At 38.4% G+C, this 16,415-nt stretch overlaps 3 protein-coding genes across 5 annotated transcripts in view; 1 reads left to right on the top strand and 2 right to left on the bottom strand.

Annotated features, from left to right (window-relative positions):
* The window catches only part of Rab3-GAP (Rab3 GTPase activating protein), a 24,666-nt gene extending 12,589 nt beyond the window's left edge, over positions 1-12,077 (top strand). The window contains exons 12-16 of one of the 2 annotated variants that reach the window (XR_002685833.2): positions 1,676-1,835; positions 2,134-2,255; positions 3,680-3,760; positions 4,887-4,973; positions 11,131-12,077. Coding sequence is in view for 1 of the 2 variants with exons in the window: in XM_022849224.2 (XP_022704959.1) it covers positions 1,676-1,835; positions 2,134-2,255; positions 3,680-3,760 (363 nt within the window). In the remaining variant the exon portion in view is untranslated. Of the gene's footprint in view, positions 1-1,675; positions 1,836-2,133; positions 2,256-3,679; positions 3,761-4,886; positions 5,349-11,130 lie in introns of those variants that run through there. The other variant, XM_022849224.2, reaches the window with a different exon arrangement.
* LOC111269558 (neprilysin-11) lies at positions 8,603-11,157 on the bottom strand. Of its 2 annotated transcripts, none has more exons than XM_022849234.2 (4): positions 10,927-11,157; positions 10,248-10,466; positions 9,498-9,704; positions 8,603-8,984 (listed from the first exon to the last, which is right to left on the bottom strand). In XM_022849234.2, the coding sequence occupies exons 1-4, from the start codon at positions 11,155-11,157 to the stop codon at positions 8,781-8,783; spliced, it is 861 nt and encodes a 286-aa protein (XP_022704969.1). In that variant the 3' UTR covers positions 8,603-8,780. The 2 variants fall into 2 exon arrangements, with proteins under 2 accessions (XP_022704969.1, XP_086828269.1); XM_086972143.1 differs by having other exon boundaries at positions 8,919-9,034.
* LOC147752222 (uncharacterized) lies at positions 11,073-16,415 on the bottom strand. The gene has a single exon (XM_086972142.1). The coding sequence runs from the start codon at positions 14,194-14,196 to the stop codon at positions 12,484-12,486; it is 1,713 nt and encodes a 570-aa protein (XP_086828268.1). The 5' UTR covers positions 14,197-16,415; the 3' UTR covers positions 11,073-12,483.

Below are 16,415 nucleotides of genomic sequence, written 5' to 3'. Positions count from 1 at the left end.
TGCTATTATATCAGGCAAATATGCAATAATGTTAGCTTTGTGTAAACGCACTGTTACATTAGGGTTTAGTGGGATGTCAAATACAAATTAAACGAAACATTTACTCTGTGCTAGCAATCATGGTCGCATCTTAGACCCTACATAAAAATTCGCCTGTTGTTGATCTACAGTGGTTAGATACTACTATTTCATAACAAAATGGACTTGTCACTTAGATCACGTAAAACTTAAAGTATGAAACAACTGTAATAATCATATAAATTGATAATAATTATATAAACGAATGAACAGGAGAGCAACTTGTTTTTTACTTTAGCTTTATGTTATGGTTAGCGAAACTACCGTTTATAGACAGTTCGATACCTCATATTTCTTCGAAAGATGCTTATAAAGCCACTGACTCCAATAGATGTGAAGCTGTAACTTTGTGAATAGTCAGGAAATTGTGCCGCACACGGATACAACAGTTGTTTGCTGAGATAAAAGAGAACGTAACTTAAGAAATCGATAATCCGTAGCCGACCTACAATGTTTATCCTGACAGCTACCTTAGATGTAGTTGCTTGGCTTGACTCAGTGTGCATTTGGAAGTTGTAGTGTCATTCTTTACCCTTGTATTTACACTCAAGTAATACGGATATATGATGTTTGCTAGTGATTTTGATGGGCGCGATTATTTCTAGGTTACCCTGACTATTATATAGACAATAACTATTTTAGTCGTATATATGTATATATTTACTTGAATAAAGTATAATTGTTAGAGAAAGCTTTGGCGCAATTTAGCAATACCGTTAATGACAATAAAGTTGTACTACACGAAAACGATACCTAACATCTGCGCATATAGGACAGTTAGCTAAATCTCATTGCAGTTTTACCCAAGCTTACACGTTGGTATATGCCACCTGGAACTGACAAGGTGCCAATTTTTGGGTATATCAACCAGCTTAGAAAAGCTTTTGATTGCGGTCACCTGCAATAACTAGAGTAGACACGTTCACGCACTACAAATAGACTGCTGAGTACAATTCCATACTGGGCAACTCAATGTTGGTCCACTCCTACTGTTTAAGCAAAACTTAGTAACTCATCGCAGTATTCGTTAGCATAGCAGCAATATTATTCTGGTATTCGTTTTTAGCACAATTTTATTTATGTATTTTATTATTTTATTATTTATTTATTATGTAGGCGATTTATGTATTTATATATGTATGCGTGTTTATGCGCTCAATCCATCTGCGAATGCACGTTATCATTTGAAATTTGATTAAGTGGTGACTAGTAGATACAAGGTTTGCGCCAGCTAAAAAGATTTTAGGGCATGGTCTTGATTTAGCTGAAGCATATATATGGACCATACCCGGTAGTGTATGTTAATCATGTTAATCACTACTGTTTTATCATGTAGTTTTTTTTCTAACATTAGCTTGTTGACATTTACAACAGGCGCGGGATGACCTGTTGCTGCTATTCAAATCGCGCGCTTCACCGCAAAGAAATTCACATACCTTCATTAGTCCAAATAGCAGCTTTGATAACCAATACTGTAGATACGTACAATCAATCACCTATATAGTTACAGTGAATAAATTGACTAAATATTTGATAATAGTGAACAAGACGCTCCAGAAGTGAGTTCATGAGCTTTTCGCTTATTCTCTTATTTCAGATAACACCATGGTTTTCTGAAAAGATCCGGAATATGATTGTTCTAAGCAAAGTGCACAAGCAGGACGCTATTACGTTTCTAGACCACGTACAGGAACGGTTTAAGTGTTGTGGTGGAAGAAGTTTTGTCGATTACACAGAAAACGAGATGGACATGCCATGTTAGTGTTATATATGCATATACGTATAAATGCGTAGGAACTATTTGATCATGTTTTGATATGTTAACCTGTCTGCCTTATTTGCGCTGACAGCTAGTCAGAATTTATGCAATATATAATGTCCGTCTTTATTCAATTGCTGTACAAAAAAATGTCATAAATAAAAAAGATGTTATACTGGAATACTCAAACCGTTAATAGAGCTTTGGCATTATTATGAAGTGTTTATCTTTGTTTGGTCGATGCCGGCCGACTTCAAGTCTAACAGAAGTTTTACTTTTTTTCAACTCACATTCAGGGAGCTGTTATTACGGTGAAGGCAACGTACAGCTGAGAGGTTGTGGAGAAGTGTTAGTGCAGCATTTTAGGGAAAATGCTCTTGCGGTGGGACTCGTTACCCTTGGCATTCTCTTTTTACAGGTATAATATTAACAGGTTCATGTGCGTTTCTCGATTATTTTGTACATGTCGAAAATGATGTATATTCATTATATCTATTTAGTATATTTTTTCAAAGGAGAACCATGAAACGCTGAAGGTGAACCCTCGCACTCTTTATTAGAATAGTCGTTTGTGATCGTGTACTTGTGCGCTGGCGTATATGCACAGATCAAGACATGCGAGCATCCCATCTCCAATTGATCATAGAATTCTCACACCTCTTAAACCAACGCACCCCGGAACCCTGCTAGAGTCTAGTCTATCTTCATGCATGGGGCGTATATACCTTCTTGTTGAATGGTACTAACCTTGCGTGTGTGTAAACGTTTCCACGTTGCTGACTACAGCCATAGATGTCTTGAGAAAAAGATCAAGGCTATCAACACTCGTTCACGTATCGCCAACATTCGGTGCTCGTCTCCAAGCTGGACTTACGTCAGTTGGAACGTGTGCCAATGTGGAGACAATTAAAAAAAATGAATCGCTCTTATACAGCATGGAGCGAAGACACCGACAGATCGGCCTATTAGAAAATTCAATGAAAATAGGAGAACTAACAAGGTTAGGGCTAACGTTCTTACCATGGGAAGAACTAGATATCGTGAATGAGACTGACTTGTGTCCAAACCTTTAGGTGGGCATACAGGGAGATAGATAAACACAGTGTTAGATCGGGTCACGTATAGCGGATTCAAGAAATGTTTTGGGCTGGTGTATCTGTCGATCACTAAATTTTAACCGCAACGGCCTCAACCGAATAGTGAATGATAATATATAGAACCTTGGAACATATCAACGAGTATTGAGATGCTTTTCAAATATGTACGTGATTTCCTAATGCTTCATAGTTGTACTCTGTGGATCTTCGGCCGCTTTTTCACGATTGTTTCAATCAACAGTGTTTATCGCAGAGTATCATTTGAAGCAGTTCGACCCATCACGAGCTAGCGTTATAATTACACATTTCTGTAGGGTTAATTTGGTCTTAAGTTAATAACCTGGTATTAAGTATGTGCCATGCTTTTTATATAATATCTTACTAATTAATGTATTAGTTCACTTCGTAGTTCTAGTCAGCCTTGCTGACCACGAAAAAAAGCTCTTGTAATTTTCGCCATCTCTGTACATACGCGTGATCCGCGCGGTAGTATTGTTTACGTATCTTTGTCATACTATGCAGCAAGTAAATCAACATTCTTATTTATCGAGGTAACATTACACATGTATGTGTACATATTTTTCTTTAAAACTCGTCTTTGTAGATTCCTAAAACATTCGTCATCGACATCATCATGCCCCATAATGCTCGTGTCTTTAAGATGTCTTGCATTCATTTGCACATCAGTGTAAATATAGAAGCAGACGAAAAAATTATCTAAATCCTGTATTTTACTATTTTTCAGATCGGCTTATGCGCTTGTGCCTTGGTGCAGTTCTTCGACAAGCAAGTTGTCCGACCTCGTTTGCAAGCGTCATCTGTCTAGGTAGACTAAGTTTCATCTTACGCGTTTTGTTTGCACTCCACAATGCGGTGTTGACGAGTCGCTGTCGCCCAAAAATGTTTGCGAATGTTGTAGAAGTCATCGCAACCCGCGAAGTGTCAACAAGTAGTCAAGCCTTTGCCAAATTCGTTACAGTGTGCTGCAGTCATACGCACAGCTTAAAAGTGTTACGTCTCATCTTGACGGCGGTTCGCTTCCTCGTTAAGACGCTCTATCTTAAAAGTATCAAAAAAAAGTGACAGTAATGGATATTTGCGCGTTTCATGAGTCAACTAATGTTTACTCCGCTGTTCCATTATACTATCGTGGCATTAGTCGTCATCTCGAACATACATACATACATACACAAAGATAAGCATCTAACAATTCTGCAGTAAATATATGTCTGCCTAGCAAATATGACTCAGAAATGGTCTTTTTTTTTTTATCAAAACCCATGCACATGTCCGCATATATCGGCAGATAAAAAAAAATAGGCTCTCTTGATGACATCACTATATAGCCACTATATAGCCTAACTATATAGAAAACATAGAATGTCATGCTGTGCTCGACTTAATGTGATAAATAATATGTTCATATTAAACAAGCATTTTTATTAATATTAACGTGCTTCTAGAGATTCTTCTTTTTAGGAAATATTTAAAGCCAATTACAGACAGATTTCATGATATTTTATATAACGCCTTATGCCTATATAACTGGCCTTATGCAATTTCAACACTTGAGGCCTAGGAGAACATCTAATATCCTAATCTTGGATCTGTTCGATAAAGTTTTTACGTATAGAAAAAATAGCGTAATGTCAGCAGCAAATCGAGCCGCCTGTACAAACGACTTCACTTCTAAAAGCTCAATAATAGCTCACAGGAAGCTTTGCTTACCTATATCTGTGCATTATACAAAGTACAATCATGTGTTGGGCCAAAAATGTAGCATAGCTATAAAAATATATTAAATACATGTGAACGTGGTATTCTAGTTGGAAATTTCAAGGTTCAAGGTTTTTTTCAACAATAGGGCTTATCAACTATCACAAAGAGGTTAGCCAGTACCACTAATAACAATGTAATATACTAATAACATTGTAAGAATTGTTTTTATATAGGAGGCAAACGTGGGACTAGCACAGCGGGATAGTTCCAGGATCTCGTCCTGTCGAATACGTCGAAGTGCTAAGGATCCCGAAGTTTTGGTAATGTGTTACGAAACAGGCACACCAAATGTGTAAGGCTTATTTTGTCTTGTAATCGACTGACACATGAGTTCGGCGAAATTTGAAGCGAGTTGCATGGAAATGTATGTTATTTACGAAATGGGAAAGTAACTGAAGCAATACAGAATGAACTGCTGATGAGTATGTTGATGAAGAAACCGCGTGTGTATCGCTTTAATGTATTATCATGGCATAATTGCTTTGAAATTTCCTTAAATTCTGTCTAAACGGTCACCTATGAAAATAGCGACTTTTGGTAATTACTAGAATCAATCAGTCGGCCCCAGTAAGCGGTGAAGTTTCTGCACAGTAAATGAATACCTAATAAAGAAAACAGACAGTCCGATCCGAAAAGCAACATGTAATCTTCTGATGCAAAAAAGGATTAATATGGCTGTGCAAGGATTTCATATTTTGGAAAATTTTTCGTTTGCTGTTGTCGCCTGTCGAAACAACAGAAAAAAAACGCTATTCGACAAAACTTAGCACAAATGCTATTAATTTACGATTGCGTACGGCATACGTATAATGCGTGCTTCTGGAGTTAGGTCGACAAGCAGTGCGTTAGGACGAGTCCTCTCATCTTGTGACCAGTTTTCTGCCGGTTGTATCCGTATGTATTTGTCCTTTAAACTAATCGCATTTTATAAATATTTGATCTCGAACATAAAGAGAACAGAGGGAACATTTGAAGAAGGAATATAGATTCAACAAAATACAGGACATAACAACAACAATACAAAAGAAAGACTAGTGGAAGCGAGTGGATACATCTGGAGTCGACTGTCGTTCTGTTAGAAGGCACAACTTTGCATGTTTTTTCAAAATCGATGAAGTAGCGACTACATACGGCATCATTGACGAAATAACCAGTAATTGTGGTCTACTCCTTCTTGAGCGGGGCAATATCAAGCTTCTCTCGGGTCCTTATTGACACGAATTTGACGTCTACGAACAAGCGCCCCTTGGATTTTTTTCTCAGGTACAGTCTCACTGAGTACCTGCTTCGTTGCGTTCATCCGAGACTCGGTCATGGCATCACCAACCCTCTATAATATAAATTGGACCTGTACCAGCTACGAATAGGCTGGTTATTTTGGTCAGGTTATTTTTGCACTTACGCATTTGATTAATAAAACAGATGTATTGACCAGTTGAATACTGCGATATCTGATATATGCCGCACGGCTGACACATTCGGTCGGCATAAAGATCATCAAGTGACTTCTTGGAAAGCTACGTGATGCTACGTAATTAGTCAATAACAAAAACAGTTTATAGATAATTAGCTGACTCTGAGGGTAAGCTATCTAGCGGAGTTTTTCTTAACTCGAAGATATTTGATATAATCGTGTAGTTTACCATCACCCATTGTTTCGATCCCTTTGTTCTCATTCACATCTATTCACCTTAGCATATCGCATTAGTACATTAATATGAAAAAACAATGTCATTTATACTAAACGTGCTGCTGGCAGTCAACTTGACCTGTTTTCCAAAATTTTTAAACGTTCACGCAGTTGAATGTAGTCAACTTGCCATCGAATTTTACGCTATGGAAACAGTTCGTTTTTTCAGGATCGGTCATTTGAACTGGACACGCTTGGAATAAATATACAGAGGGTGTCGCCGCTATGGCCAGTTTCAACATACATGTACATAAAATTAACGGTTGGGCCTCATTTGATGTCGAGTCTCGTGACAAACAAGTTTCCCTGATAAAGTTGATGCTGCTATTCGTCTTACATAGCTATGAACTTGCCATTTACTTACTGAACTACCTGCATAAGATTCTATTGCTAATGGCTTCTAGCTGTTGTATATCTTGACGTCGTTTGACTTGGTTGCATATATTGGAATTATTCCCTTCCCGGATTCATAGAAAACAATCTCGCTAAGTATTGTTCTCTCGGCTAAGTTGTGACAATCGAGTTGGGTTTGCTGTTCGGTGTTGCGCTTCGTGCCCTTTTTAGTCCTAAAGTCTCGCTTTGCGTTTATTTGTTCATTCAAACAGCAAATCGCGAATGTAATTTAAATATTACATTTCGCTGCGCGCCTATAGTGCGTTTAAGGAAAAACGATGCCTTAGGTCTAAGTTAACTATTTAGAATTTGAATGAAAAATTTGCCCACATTTATTTGCGTCTCTTTCTACTGAATATGCCCCTAATATATATATATATATATATATTTTTTTTTTTTTTTACTTATATGTGAGTAAAATTATATAATATAATAAAATAATATAAGTAAAATAACAATAATAATAATAATAAATAATAATACGGAATATTTAGCTTGAGGCCTCTCTGGAGTACAAACAAACGGAAGATACTGCTAAACCTGCATCATATTTGTCAAAGTACTTTTGGGTATTACAATGATGTTTTACTGTAAATCCTGGATCCATCGAAAACAAAGTAAGGATCCCCTTGCGGATGTTTACGTTAAGCAAAATTATACAGTGTAATGATACTCGATGATGCCAATGTGGTGAGTCATTCAGGTTTATCGAAAAATGAGGTTCTCTGTAGGCAGACCTCCTGCTTCCGTTGTTCTTAGTTTTAATGTGAACGATTTTCTTGGCTTGCTGGTATCTTTGAAGTACTTTTTTTCACAATTGACTCTGACAATTTTTCTCGTGGATGTTCTCAATTGTTTCCACCCTTTTCACTATTGTATGAACGCTGTCTTCGGCACACAAGCGGTGTTTCGGAGCTTAAGGTAATCTTGTCGAACTTCCTGCCATTTAGAGTTATTGACGTGGTAGTGATACTCCAATTGTATAGGTCTGATGGCGATGAAAGAACTAAGAGCTGGCATACGCTAGCTAATACCATTCAATGGTCATTCCCGAACAGCCTTGGGAGCGATCCCACTGTCTTTATCGGCCGACTGCCAGCCAATCAAGTCTCAACTATTCAAGAACAATAACAATAAACTAACACTAATAACAGCCACCAGAAATTTGGTTCGAATTGAGAGTACATGTCAAGTTTTCTAATGCCATTTATTCAGGCTTCGTCTTTCGACAATTACTACTTCTCGTGAAATAATCAAATATATACTACATCCTTGTCCAAGGGAATAAGGATTCTCGGCCTCACGTTTCTAGCGTTATCTTTACGTTACATAAATTTCTGCCTCATTGGACCATGTGGGCTAGGCTTCACAGCATATGTATAGTACATGGACAGCATCGATACTTTTCGCTTCCGAAACACCGGAGCAGATCTGAACAGTGAAACTATAATAAAGGATGGCTAGAATCAGAATAGGATATCAGACGGGAGGAACATTGCTACTAATAACTATAATGTAGTGATTTTCGTGTTCTTAAAGGATTCAATTGCGAGACACCTACTAGAAGCAGGCATTTATGAAGGAACAGTAAAATGTGGTTTTAGGAAAACGTTAGTGGGATGAAAGCAAGTAGTGAGTAATCTTCCTGGAGATTAAGAATCGTCCACACAATCTAACAACAAATAGGTTTACAAACATTTCAATATAGACTATGTTTAGTAAGAAGTAATACATACTATTGTGGTGGCGTTTCATTGCTTAATAGTTCTGAGATTATTCGACGCACACGGGAAGAGAAAGACGGAAGCGATCGTAATAGATTCATTTTTACATTTATTAGTATCTATTGTATTCCGCAAAATTAAGCTTAACGATTCTTTGATTTCACACCTACAACGTGCATACAGAGCTGCATAGATAAGCTTTGTGCTGCTTCCTTGTATATTCCCCTTGACTGGTGAAACGTCAAGGAGAATATGACGTTTCACCATAACGCGCACTCAGAATTGCTAGGTCTCATAAGTGAACCTACTCGGCATTCGAATGCCTCTCCAAATCTGGCAAAGTTTTTAAGCGGGATATTAACACGTTGTTTTGCATAGCCGTCAATTTGCTCATGAGATGTATCCATGGCCTGATCGGGTGCGGAGGCGTGACATCGCTTATAAGCCCACGCAATGAAGAAGAACTGCTCAGAGTACAGATGTGTTTCAGTTTAGATTAAGCACTAATTAGAAGCTGGAATTATAATTATACGAAGAGCGGTATTATTAGAAGCTGGAATTATAATTATACGAAAAGCGGTATTTAATACAAGTATCATTCTTGGCTTCTTTTCGTGTTTTTTTAATGAGTTTATATAAAGAATTTCATTCGAGAGTTCGAAGCTTAATTTTTTATATGAAGAGCGCAAATTTATTTCAGCATTATGAATACTAGCAATTACTATTTGTAAACGTCTATCTGATTTTTGGCGCATACAAGTTTCTTAGACATCTCAAACGCCTAGAAACCCACTCAAAAAATTTCTGTTCAAATCTTACAATGTAATAACGTCATAAAAAAAATATCGCCAACGGGCAGATCCTGCCTTTCACGTGAACACGAAACGGATATTGTCACTCACTACAACTTTTTTTTATATTTAACAATAATAATTAACAACTTTATTTAATTAAGCAGGTAATTTACGTTTAATTACCTGCTCTGGTGTATATTGTTCCATGTGCGGAAGGATCTCCACATATCCGCCGCTTGTGTAAAGATACAGTTGAAATGCGTGAAACAGTGCGCGCAGCCCTCCATTATCGGCAAAATTTTCATTTAATAAGACAGTGCCGTTAGATGTTTCATTTGTGTGGAGCGGAACATCAACGCTGTACTGATTCATAAGGCAGGTCGTCGATTTCTAAAGTTAACATACAAACAAAGCATTTACTACTATCGAGATTAAGTCTGCTAAGCTATCTGCAACGTTCTTAACTGCGAAATGTTATCTTTAATCACTGAAGTTGATTTTCAACATAGCAGTCTTTCATTTGCAGTTTTCGCGCATTGTTCATGTACCTAGTCCAGTTAATCGAAAGCGTTCCTGAGGTTTTAGGATTTCGCGGATTTCGTATTCGATGTTAGCAATAACTAATAGTGTGGAAACTTCTACATTTTTTACAACGAGCCAGAGTCACAATAGCGTGCCAAGGGAGAGGTGGCAGTGCTTGACTGTCACTGACGATCGAAGAATACAATGACAAATTCTGTGCACGACATCTATTAGACAAAAAAAAAAAGAGCTACTGACGTCTAGTTGTGACAGAAAAACCGGTCTACTCTAAGAATCGAGTAAAAATCAAATAAAGGAAGACCGCTCTTCGCGCTGCTAAAATGAAGGAATGCACTTTTCCTCTTAACACGCTTCGTAATATTGGATAACTTATGTTGTTATTTCGCGTACCTCAAAATTCTGCCTCGTCTGCTCTGACCACCATTTGCTCTTTCCTCCTTTTTTATCAAATTCGCTTCCACTGTCATCGAAGATGCGAAAGATTTCGTGTCCTACGGGGGACGAAGCGAGGTTGATCCACACTGGGGCACCTTCAACATAATTGTACAGCCCCAGACCAGCTGGCAGCAACACGCCGTCCAGTTCGGATTGATATGCTGCATTGATATCCTAGACTCGTCTCCACCACGAAACCCACACACAGAAGTCAATACGCGTAGTCGCGCAAAGCCACACAAGTAGAATTGACAAATGATCGATTAGTAGCAGGTCAGTTGTATATGATCGCAGGTATGAACCAAGGGTTTTAAGCATCGCTTCGATATGAGTTACGAATATCGGGAGTTCGACAAAAGGACAACCTATTTTTCGCCATTCATTGCTGGTATTGTAAAATGTCAAAATTGTTTTTAGATTAGAGATTTGATTAAATTAAAATGAAAATACATAAAAATTAGTTCTTAAGTTATGTTATAAATTAACGATCTAGATTCTAGTAGAACGCTGAAAAGCTACCTCTGTTCTTTCAGTGGAAGTGCTGTGGCATTTTTTTCTGGCACACACTAACATGCATGACTTATTATATTGGCAACTGGAGTAAAGTACGAAAATCATTAAACAAGGCTCTTACCGACTGCGCCTTCTGCCACGTCGTCTGCTCGCGATTACTGGACGAACTGACATATATTAGCCTCGAGGCTACCTTAGCCGATTTGATGTTAAGTATATTTCCGAGGAAATTGCCACCAATCTGAGCCGCGGTTTCTTGGTAGTTGCTTTCGTTGAAAAATCCCGGATATCCGACGTACGCTAACGTATTGTTGATTTTTTTCAGAGCGATCTGCTTCGTCGCCTCGTCCATCCAGCCGAGATTCACAAGGATCTTTCAAATCAACGGTATCGTACAAGCTGACAGCGTCTTTACGAGAGATGATCATTATCGTAGTGAGAGTTGGTGGGATCGATCGAATTTGTGGATTCATAACGTATCTTAATTTTTCTCACATCTGTCTACACCCGCCTAACCTTTGCCTAGGAAAGCCTCGAGCCGATCTATCTATTATCGAATCGTTGGTATGTCCCTGAATACCCCAGATCATGCACTTGTCCAAATTTCGCGGCTACGGCCTAGCCCATGAAGAACTTAAACCTTGAATCTTAGTTGAACGAATTGGAAGTTCGTCAACAAACGTACAAGCATCGGCTGTAGTTACTACCGATTACTGCAAAGTATATTAAGACCCTAAACATTTTCGTGTGTACAACAGTAGAACATTACTCGGAGCGTGTTCATACATAACGACTAGTACATCTTGTACAAAACTCATATTTCGTTAGTGGAAACGACAGTACTTGTGTTACAGCGCTGCCCTGTTCATGAACAAAATGTTTTTCGTGTTTAAGTTTGGTATTCAAGTCGTTAGATGTTACTTTGGAAGACTGGCTCCCAGCACAAAACTAAGCACACCTATACGCGGATTTGCATCTAGAATAAGGCACACACCTCTGCGATGGCAGTCTTGATGAGATTTGCGATGGCAAGCAGTTCAGCGATCCCGAATGCGCTTATGACATGGCGTCCGATTAAAGCTGCCCCTGACAGAGGCAAATATTCATACGCCTATAGTGACAGCCAGCAAGTAGTCAAACAAGCCTTCAATATTACGTTGTTTTGTACATTGGATTTAAACAATTGTCTAATAATAATAATACCTAAAATAGTAATAATTACTAATAAAATTAATTTACATATTGTTGCCAGCTGTTATCAGCCTCACATAATTCGTGTTCACCAGTATTACTAAAGTTTAAAATACTGCTGTTGGATCCTAGTAAACTTAAAAAGCGTGAGTATATAGTTTTATTTAAAAATGGGTGAACAAAAAACATCCTAATAGGTTTGTAAAAAAAATTTCAGCTTCTAAAGACAAGCTATTTTTAGAAACTGAAGTTCACATAGTTCATATTTGTCTAAAGTTATCATAGTTTAGGGAAAACCTCAGGAAATACTACGGCCTTGTTGCTTTAGAGCAAATAGAGTTCCTTCATTTCTTAGCGACGAATTTAAGGTCACATGGGAAGCCTATCATATAGCCTATATTGCATAACGCGGATCCTATTGGTACATAATTGACCGGATCGTTTTGATATAACCATCTGTCTATCATATCATTGGACCCTCGTCTGGTTACGTGTCGCTATTTAATCGAACGGACAATCGAATAGGTGCTATTCGATGATAGGATTTATAAAAATAACGTTTTGAAAAAGACAAAAAACAATCGACATACCCTACCTTTCTTTCACAGTACGACACATTGTCAATGTAACACTCCTTATATTTGTCTACAAGGCAAGCTGCTTTCGTAACAGCTCCCCCAACAAATGGTGCAAGTTTTTTCACTAGCCACATCACAATATAGTCTTCGATAATCTGTTCGTTGCCGGATGGCCTCTGGACCAAATCCAACGCAACTGCAATTCCAATCACATCATTCATAATTACTTCGTCTTTATTCGATATTACAATGACACCGGCTAGTTGCCTATTGACGAGGGCAGCCAAGCTGACTCCTGTTACTCGCTCGAAATCTTCAATCTTGCCTGCGACAGCTAAAACAATTGTACTACTAAAGTTTGAAAGGCAACGTTCGCCTAGCATTTGATGCAGTATAAGGTTCGACAGCCGCCTGGGGCTTACGGTTTCACCCCACGATTCAAGCATAATTGTTGTCTTTGTTAACATTAATTTATACTCGGGTCCTTGTTGAAATGTTTTAAGAAAGTGTTCATTTTTGCCGTTCAATAGGCAGGACCTAATTTTTTGTAGGGCATCCTTAACGTTTCTAACCCAGTAGTTTCTAGGTATATCATGTAAATTTATGCGGCTTTTCCTGTCCTCTATTATAACTTTAGTAGGGTTAACCATTTGTTTTACTTCCAACATGTTCTTCGCAATATTCCTCCCGGTTGGGTGTGCTGAGTGAAAGCTTAGCCAAGGTACCGAAAGTCCCCAATGAAGTGATAATCGTCCCAGCGAATATAGCAGCGGGCTATCTAAGTCGGACCTCCGCCGACTCCTAATAAAATTCCTTCTCCGACCAGCGTCAGCGAACCAGTTTAGTCGACAGTCAACAAACAGTGCTTTTACCTTACGTATCGCCTCTGCCACCTGTGTATCAGAATTCCTTGCAAGGCAACTCCCGTAAAGTGTGGAAATTTGCTTGTCTGAAGCGGTCAGCTTTCTCTTTCGCGTCGAATCTAGTGACGCGTTATAAATATCATGCAGATAATTATATCCGATTTCCTTCATGGCAGCGTGGAGTAGAAAAAGATCTTTAAGCGTCCTATGATCCATGAAGATTTTTTTCAGATCGTAGTCCTTTTGTAGGCCACCGCACGTGAACCCATAGAAATCTTCGCAAGGATCAACGTCGTTATTAATCGACTTGACATATGCCTGTCCAAGAACTTCACACAGAGGAGTCTTGCATATACTGATATTAAAAGCAGGTCGCGTAGATACATTGGCCGGCGATTGTGTTGATATCAGCTCTAAATTGACGTCGGGATGATTCTCTTCTGCTTGAGATTTACTGGAACTTGAGTGGTTTAGCACGAGCACGGTAACCAAAAACACGGCAATTAATAGCGAGAGTGCCATTGGAGCCAGCCAGTACCAACGACAGTATCGCTGAAACCTTATGCTTTTTCTATCAGGAGGCACAAATGAGACTTCTCCTTCACTGCCTTCAGTCACAGTATGTCCTGCACTGTCACCGCTATTCTCAGCGGAGGTTTGTTCTTTATTGCCACCGCTATTCTCAATGGAGGTTTGTCCTTCACTGCCACCGCTGTTTTCTGTGGGAGTATTCGCATTAATGGGACGATTCGAGGACATTATCACCGCTGTCGTCACGCACTCTAGTCGGTTGCTATAGTCGGTAATTTTTACTGGAGTCGTGTGTATATCGGTGCTCAGTCACTGGTGAACCTTACCGTTTACTTTTGTCTTGCAGCGTCGAAAGCTGACGAGATCTGTTGTACTAGTTAGATGCGTTGGAATTGCCGACAGCGTGTTGATCGCTGAGGGCTGCGTTGTCTACTAACTAGCGTTACGCCAATGACTGAGGTCACTTACTTCGAATGAAGCACTTTGTTGTCCACTAAGGTTTGAAGGAGGGGGGGGGGTGCAAATTGAAGATTCTAGAGAGGCGAGCAGTGGCACGATCGTATTGTATTGAATGATTTATGATTACAGCATCGTGTATGCTAGATTGGATTAAGCTTGATTTATAAATATTAGAGTACTCCTTACAGGGTTCGCTTCGCACACATTAAGCACACTTTATTTTATCTGTATAGGGTAAAAAGCTAATTATATTTAAAAGAGCAGTAACTTCGCATAGCGGCAAATTATTCCCTAATAGATACGACTTATGGCTTTTCCACAAAACAGTTTGGCAATTCTTACAGCTATATATGTATATATATATTTTTTTTTTTACAATTAATTACATATAAGCGCAGATGATGCTGATAGATGCTTTGGTGATTGTAACCAGCAGTGCGCTCCGATCGTTTATACGGGAAAAATGAGAACGAAGTTGATAGCCTCAGTTTATAAAGAATTATATTTTATAGAAAAAAATTTTCAAGGTACAAAGTATTTACGGAACGTACTCCATTCTACGCGCAGGCCTCACCAGGAGGAGGAAACTGTAACGACCCACAACGTTTTTTGTTGTCGACGTCATTATAATAATACGAATGTAACTCGGAACTCACATCTGGTATTTGTTGTAACACTACAATGCCTCTGAGGACAATATAAGTACTAAAGTGAAGTTCTATTTAATTTCACTCACTTCGTGGTTAAATCCCAAAACATTTATCTGTGATGTCATATGTATCAAACATCAATTTGTGATTTTGTGAAAGAACAGGATCGGGTTCAACATCTCGAATCTGATTGCAAATGAGTTCGTAATGGTTTTAAAGACTTCTTAATACTGCTTCGCGTTTTGCACAATATCAGTATACACCGTTCTACGTTTTGTGTAACCGTCGTTACACTATCCATTTGTAATATAAACATTTTTTTTCACTGAAGCATAGATATCGTTGCCACTGCGCAGTTCACGTGGCAGCAACAATTCCATTGACAAGATTCAGCCGATCACAAATGTCTGCGTAACTGCTAATCAAACACTTCGTAGATGAGTGACAAGTGTTGCTCGCTCTAATGTTTATGTAACCAACGAAGGGCACTGCCAATAATGCTGACGCCCGATTTAACCCGCAGGCAATCCAAGTACAGATATACATATACAACTGGACCTACGTATGTAAGGAAGCGGTTAAAGATCTTCATCAATATTTGTATAAATTAAAGATCCACTTGAATACTAATGCATCGCCTGCTCTGAGTGTATACCTAAAACGTTGCTTACGTTCTCTCCGAAGACGCTAGTTCCTCTGATTCTTCTAGGCATGATTTTAAGAATCATGCCTTATTTTTAATTTTCTTTTCTTTTTTACTTTTCTTTTTCTCTTTTTATTCTTTCTTAAAATTCTTAAAGTGATGCTACTCGACTAAAAAAAAATTACGCTTAAAATATTATGGAAATTCAATAGATTTCCAACAACGTTCCATTGTCGTTGTTTGCATTAATCTAAACATTCGCTCCCCACGTGCTTAAGGTCATTTAGGCTACAAAATATAGAAAAAAAAAATAGACTAGAAGACTCTAGAACAAATAACTATTTTTCTTTAATCTGCTTAGTCGAAACTTTTAGGAGCTGTAGGCAGCTGAAACAGCTGTATTTGAGCGTATAACAATTCGTGACACACCATGTTTTACCCAGGGGAGCCGCTTTGTGTTACCTCCTAATGAAGCTTTTCGTTAGATGATATAATTTGGCAGATTAGGGGCTAAGATTTTATCCCGTTTAACTAATTTGAACGTTCTCTACTCTTTTCAATATTACATTATTATACATTATATATATATATACTGCTAACTTTTTTTCGCGTAAATAAAAACAATGTAAGTTGCCCGTTTACCATCGGCACTTGAGTATCGTGACTGGCCTTCGGGCAGGTGACGTACGGTTAAA

This window comes from Varroa jacobsoni, unplaced genomic scaffold (genome assembly GCF_002532875.2).
Source record: "Varroa jacobsoni isolate VJ856 unplaced genomic scaffold, vjacob_1.0 scaffold_1397, whole genome shotgun sequence".
Taxonomy (NCBI): Eukaryota; Metazoa; Arthropoda; class Arachnida; order Mesostigmata; family Varroidae; genus Varroa; species Varroa jacobsoni.
This window is presented reverse-complemented; position numbering and strand designations above follow the sequence as displayed.